Below are 6,743 nucleotides of genomic sequence, written 5' to 3'. Positions count from 1 at the left end.
ATCGAGTCTAACGACACCAAAAATATGAAATTTAGGAAAATAATCAAAATGGCTCAAAAATCCAATTCCAAAAATGGGGTCTAAATCTGAAATTTTTTGGATGAAAACATTCCTCACAGCATTAGGAGATTATTGATGAAAATCGTTTCGAAAAAGGAGTTCAAATCAGATCATAATCACCATTTAAATAAAATTTCCAATGTTCTTGAAAAACCCCAATTTCACCAATTCAAAATTATCAATTTTCAAGTTAAAATCCACAATTAAGCAAAGATTATGGGTTAAAATCACTTACCCAATAGGTTTGCCTCAAAATTTTTCTTGAAAATCCCTTTTCCAAGCTTCACAAACTCAAAAATGATGAAAAAGGCTTAAACCCAAGCTAAATCCCTCTTAGATATCGCTTTCACGAACTACGGATCGCTTTCACGGGCATCACGATCGCGACCCAATGTCGCTTAAGCAAACTCCGATAAAATTTCGGCCATCGCAAAAGTGATGGGTCCTTCGCAAACTCGACCATCGCGAAAGCGATTGGACATCGCAAACACGATCATCGTGAAAACGATTCACTCCCTCGCGATCATGAGGTCTAAGAGACACCAGAAACACAACAATTTCAAACAAGCCTTAAACTCATTGAATCGATCCACAGAATTCGTTCGAAATCCCGCGCACACAAACCTTATATGCTACCATATTGATTTCCACGTTCCTGACTCAATGGAACCTCCAAAATTCGAGGTCTCTTTGACTCGGAACCCAATAAGTCGCAATGAAACTAACTTTAGGCCTCAAAACACTAAATCAAACTCAGGATCTTTAGAATTCAATTCCGAGCATCTGGTTACCGAATGTTGACCAAAGTCAACTCTATGGCCAAAAACTCAAAAATTTACAACTCGACGCCTCAAATCCATGATATAACTCCAAATATGATTCCGTCAATTCTCCTAGATCAAATTCAACGTTCCGAAGCTGATGGAATCGACGGAACCCATTCCAAGACCCGAAACTCTAGATGGCCTCAATACCATTTTAAAGCAATTTAAGCCTGTAAAACTCATAGCTAACCAAAAATATCAACTTTTCAAGGAATTTCATGAAACCAACTTCAGATACTGATCAAATATGACTCTATACTATCGAAAGTGATAAAACGGTCATTTTATGAAAATTATCAAAAATGACCTTTAGGATCATAATAATATATTTTTCAAATATTGATAAATTATATGACCAAACATCAATTCTTCATTTTTTTTTTAAAAAAATCAAAAATTATTTGGGTCAAACAACACTAAAGATTGAAATTGTATAAAAACCTTATAGTTGTCCCAACAACCAAAAAATAAAAAGGGCAGGAGAGAGAGAAAGGGCGGACCAAAATACGAAAGCGATAAGGCCGTCCAAGATTTTCCCAGCTTAAACCCTTCTTCCTCTCTTCCTCAGCTAATAGCTCCTCCATATCTGGATATTCGTATTAATTGACTGCATTTCTCTATCCAATTGGTGAGCTTTCTCCCCATTCTATGCTTTCTTCTTCTTCTTTTTCATCACACTTTTAAGCTTTACTGGTGTACACGCTATCCACGAAAATTCTGCTCTTTGAGACCAAGATATATGGTTTATGTTGGATGTCTTCATAATTTCTCTGATTTATATTCTAGTTTTGAAATTGGGTTATTTACTGAAGCAAAACCCTAATGTTAAATTTTTACTATATTGGTTCAAGGTTAGATTAGTACTGAGGTTTTGTAGGATAATTCTATCATTTTCTCTGTTTTTTTGACTCTAAACAGTGGATTTTCTAATTTCCCTGTGATTTTAGTTCTAACCTGGAGTTGTTTTCCCTCTTAGCTATCCATGGCATCTCAAATAATTAGAGAATGGGCCGGAATACAGCAGTTTCCTGCTGCCACTCAATCCAAGTTGCTTGAATTACTGGGGAAACTGAAACAGGAGGTGCGCATCTCTTTTCTAACCAATTCCCCTTACATCATTCTGATTCGAATTATTTGTTACTCTCGTTGTTTCATTTTATATAATGGTGACACTGTGTCATGTTAGCTTGACTTCTACAGTCTAGAGTTTTCATGTTCTACATTAAAATCGGAATGGTCAGCATAGGCACTGATAACTGATTTCTTTTGCTGATCAGGTTCTCTTTTTCAGACCAGTCACTAGCCCCGCTTATAAGTTTCTCTCACCCTGTGCCTTGTGGTCGACGTTCTACTGGATCTTATCCAGAGTACATAGGCCATACAGTCTTTAGATACTTGTCTAACTCCTCATTGCCCCCGTTATCCAAGCTCACAGTGCAAAATGATCTTTTGGAACAATATAGTATACTCCTTTGACTGGGTCATCATAGGAAAATGTTGCAGTATCTTTCAAAGTGACATCTTATCTGCTTGCCATTGCTTCGCAAGGTGATTATGAAATTATTATGGCAGGCTGGTCTAATTTGTATATTGTATTTATGGTGGAGAAATATTAAATTAGTTGTTAAAAAGGTTTAGTGCACCCAAGGGTGTGGCCTAATGGTCAATGAAGTGGGTGAGAACTATGAGGTCTTTGTTTCAAATCCCGGACACCACGGTTATAAAAAAGGTTCAGTTTGATAAGAATTGTTGCATTAAAATTTGCAATTGGAAGCAAAGGAATTTACATATTTGAAAGTTGTGGTGGTTACATAGAAAAGTGTTATTTATATAACAATATTATTTATATAACAATACCAATCATTTTGGAACATCTTGATATGAAAGGTGCCATATAAATAGATATGAAGGTGGTTCTTGTTAGTAGTTCAGTACTTCAGTTGAACTGTAAAGAGTGGAGTTGTTAGCATTTGTTATTTCCCCAAAGTAGACAAGTGCTTAGTACTTTGCTGTTGATATTCATTTGTTTTGTGCTTCATTTGTGTAAAATGGTTGATTTTATTGCTCTAATGTACTGTCTGATGTAATGCCACCCTCTTCGTTTAACTTGTTGTAGAATGTCAGTACTCTGACGATTCTAGTAATGGGGAAAGGTGGTGTTGGAAAATCATCAACGGTGAACTCAATTATCGGGGAAAGAGCAGTTGCTGTTAGTGCATTTCAGGTATGTATTGCCTGCAGCATTAAATTGAAGAAGTGAAAGGTTTATTGCCTTTCTTCTAGTTATGGATACTAAAATAAAATTGTTGATTGTTCAGTCAGAAACTCCCAGACCGGTGATGGTTTCGCGTTTACGAGCAGGGTTTACACTAAACATAATTGATACCCCAGGGCTTGTTGAAGGAGGATACGTCAATGACCAGGCTCTTGATCTCATAAAGAAGTAAGGCCTATTCTGATAATATATTCTTGTGCTTAATCCTATTAGGGGATATTTGGTTGGTGAACAAGTTGTACCGGGATTATACTACAGGAATACCGGATTATTTAGTGGATATACTTATTTTCAAAGATGTTTGGTTCATTGGACTAAAAATGGGATGTAATACAAAACGCGTGTTTGGTTTTGCTCTAGATAAATTGATATAAGGTATTACCTTTTATTTCCAATTTTAGCCTTAGATATTTTAAAGGACTTTGAGAGAAGAGTCTTGGAAAAGGGCATGTTGGTCATTTTGGTGTTTGTCCGGGATTTTTATCCCGCCTTGAAGGCGGTATAAAAATAAAAACTGATCCCAGAATAAAAAATTCAACCAAACGCGGGATAAAGTAATCCTGCATTTTATCCCAGGATTATTATCCCTTATCCCACAAACCGGACGATCCTAATGGGTCGTTTGGTAGCTGGAAAAGAAACAAGTTATCCATGTATTAATTTTTGTATAACTTATACGATGCTTGGTAGGTAGGTAGGAAATACGTTATTCATGTATAAATTTAATAAGACGTTTGGTTGACAATTTAGAAACCTACATAACTAATACATGTATAAGTAATGAGGGAATCTAAGTATTATTTAATGTAGGATAGAGGGTGGAATAACTATTACATATATTACTAATACTTGTATAACTAATCATAACTAATACCTACATAAAATAATACATAGGTTCACTCATAACTAATCCCTACATTACTAATACCTGCATAACTCATTAACTCTAACCAGCTACAAACGACAATGTTCTTTTTATCTGGTCTTTCCCCCCTTTATTTTCATATCATGATCTTCTGGTAATTTGGCTTCAAACAGGTTCCTCTTGAACAAGACAATTGATGTTTTGCTATATGTGGATCGTCTGGATGCATATAGAGTGGATAACTTGGATAAGCAGATTGTGAAGGCTATTACTGATAGTTTTGGTAAGGAAATATGGCGCCGAGGAATTGTGGTTCTCACTCATGCTCAGCTTTCCCCTCCTGATGGATTGACTTATGACGAATTCACGTCCCGAAGATCAGAGGGACTTTTGAGAATTGTCCGGATGGGGGCTCGAATTAGGAAACAAGATATTCAGGTTGGTCACAATATTGTACTTTCTCTTCTTGCTCAAGTTATATTTTCAGGATGATCACAATCTTGTACAATTCACTTTCTCTTGAATCAAATTCTTATGCACAATTTGAATATAGATCCTTTTTTTTGTTGTACTCTCCTGAATGATGTTTCGATGTTGGAGTTTCTGTGTCTGATTAAAAGATGCTTGAGTTTGACACTCATACATACATGGCAGTGCCTCTCTTGAGGTCCTTCACTTAAAGATGGGACTGTTTCTGTCACCAATCACCATTATTAGGAAGAAGTCACATCGGCCTCCACACTTGCTTCCTTTCCTTGTTGAGTGTCTTCCTGCGTATGATGATTGTAAAACAGGGATCAGTTAACCATCTCTTTTCCCTGAAATTCTCTTAACGTGCTTATTTTACATTCTACAACTTGACATCTTCTGGTCTAATTCATTATCTTCTCCACAAAATTCCTCTTAACGTGCTTAGTTTACATTCTGACAACACGGCATCTTCTGGTCTAGTTCATGGTCTTGTTCTTCCTGCGGTTGTCAGGCGGTATTTGTGACCCCTTCCTTTTCCTTGACTCCAAATAGACTTAGTACATGTTTTAATTTATGTGCATGACATGCATGGGGAGGAAGATCATGGCTGGTACTTTATCAAGCATCAGCTAATGAAGAGCCTTGCCAGTAAAAGTTTGTTTGTTCCCAGTACTTGTCTTTGTTAGACTTAGACAGTCTGTTCATCTGTGGACGCTAGAAGGTATAAAAAGATCCTAATTGAAATCTATACTTTCAACGGTCTCTGGTACTTATCAAAAAGAGGGGTGTGTGTGTGTGTCGGCTCCTCATCCCCCCATCAGTTTACTAAAAAGATCAAAATAAAAAGGATCGAACTACCTACTCATTATTCGGAGGTGAATCATAGAACACCAAAAGCTGTCTGATATTCAAACGTTACTTGAACTTCAGTTCAGAAACTTGGGAAGGGTCTAAGACAAAAGTCAAAGACTGGCTTTCCCTTCTTTTTTGCTTCTTTTTGATAGTTAAAGGTAATATATTGAAACTACGCCAATGGGCAAAGAATCAGTTTCCCTTCTGTTTTCTTCTTCTTTTTTGTGAAGCAAGAGAATGGAAGTGGGATTGTGGTAGAGCAGTTTTGCTAGCTAACTTGCCATCTTGATAGCAAGTTTACGTGGACCAGCGAGAACAAGTTGGCTTTTGTAATGCATTTTGCAATACTGTTATATTTGATCATTTTTGCTCAACTATGTTGCTGTCTTTGCTGTTAGGCTGCCTCAATTCCTGTTGTCTTGGTTGAGAATAGTGGCAGATGTAACAAGAATGAAAGTGACGAAAAGGTTTGGGTTATTCTTCAATTCGTTTCTATTAATATATATATATCATCCTTCGGCAAAGTTTTTCTGTGTACTAGCAGTGGTCTTTATTGTTTACAGATTCTTCCAAGTGGAACTGCATGGATACCCAGTTTAGTCCAAACTATTACAGATGCTGTTTTAAGTGGAAGCAAGGGTATTTTGGTTGACCAAAAACTGATTGAAGGTCCAAACCCAAACAATAGGGGCAAAGTGCTAATTCCTTTTATACTAGCATTCCAGGTGAACTTTCAGACTGAAGTACACTTTGTGCATTAATAAAATATTGGATTTATTGTATTGCTAATAAGCCCCTTCTGTTGTGCCTTTGGCAGTATTTCTTTGTAGTGAAAAGGATCCAGAAGTCTATCAAGAATGATATTGCAAGGGAGAGTAGGCCTTCATGGGCATAAGCAATCATTGGAATGGCCCTCGTTTGTCAACTTAATTCCCCTTTGGTTCTTTGGAGAATTTTGTATTTCCTTGCCATAAGTATTTATAGTTGTTAGTAGCCAGAGAAACCAGTCATATGCGGCGGTAGGATTTCAACTTTGTTCTGCTGAACCTTGGCATTGCGCCTTGCATTTCTGTGGTTGGATGCTTGATTAGTAACAGGGTTGTGTAATTGTTGTTATTTGCACTTGTATTTTTTTTTTTAACTATGTTCTTCGCATCACACAGGTCATTTAACATAACAGTACAAATGAGAATTATTTTAAGGAAAATGAAAAATACTCAGCATACTGTGTAATATATAGAGAAGGATGAAATAATATTTTAAACCAAGGGCATTGAACTCCTTCATAGTTATATGAGGGCAACTACGTACATAAAAGGGGCATTAGAAAAGCTAGGAAAAACAATATGATACGGCTAAAATAGAGAAACAAGGAAGATCCTGAAGGAGAATAGAG

The 6,743-nt window shown here is 36.6% G+C and overlaps 1 protein-coding gene across 1 annotated transcript; it reads left to right on the top strand.

Annotated features, from left to right (window-relative positions):
- The first annotated feature begins 1,346 nt into the window (after positions 1-1,346).
- On the top strand, positions 1,347-6,463 carry LOC129896132 (translocase of chloroplast 34, chloroplastic). The gene is made up of 8 exons (XM_055971965.1): positions 1,347-1,512; positions 1,861-1,965; positions 3,001-3,108; positions 3,203-3,327; positions 4,198-4,462; positions 5,746-5,814; positions 5,911-6,072; positions 6,165-6,463. Exons 2-8 carry the CDS (start codon positions 1,867-1,869, stop codon positions 6,240-6,242), a joined length of 906 nt encoding a protein of 301 aa, XP_055827940.1. The 5' UTR covers positions 1,347-1,512; positions 1,861-1,866; the 3' UTR covers positions 6,243-6,463.
- The last annotated feature ends 280 nt before the right edge of the window (positions 6,464-6,743 follow it).

Source organism: Solanum dulcamara, chromosome 7 (assembly GCF_947179165.1).
Source record: "Solanum dulcamara chromosome 7, daSolDulc1.2, whole genome shotgun sequence".
In the NCBI taxonomy this organism is placed as follows: domain Eukaryota; kingdom Viridiplantae; phylum Streptophyta; class Magnoliopsida; order Solanales; family Solanaceae; genus Solanum; species Solanum dulcamara.
This window is presented reverse-complemented; position numbering and strand designations above follow the sequence as displayed.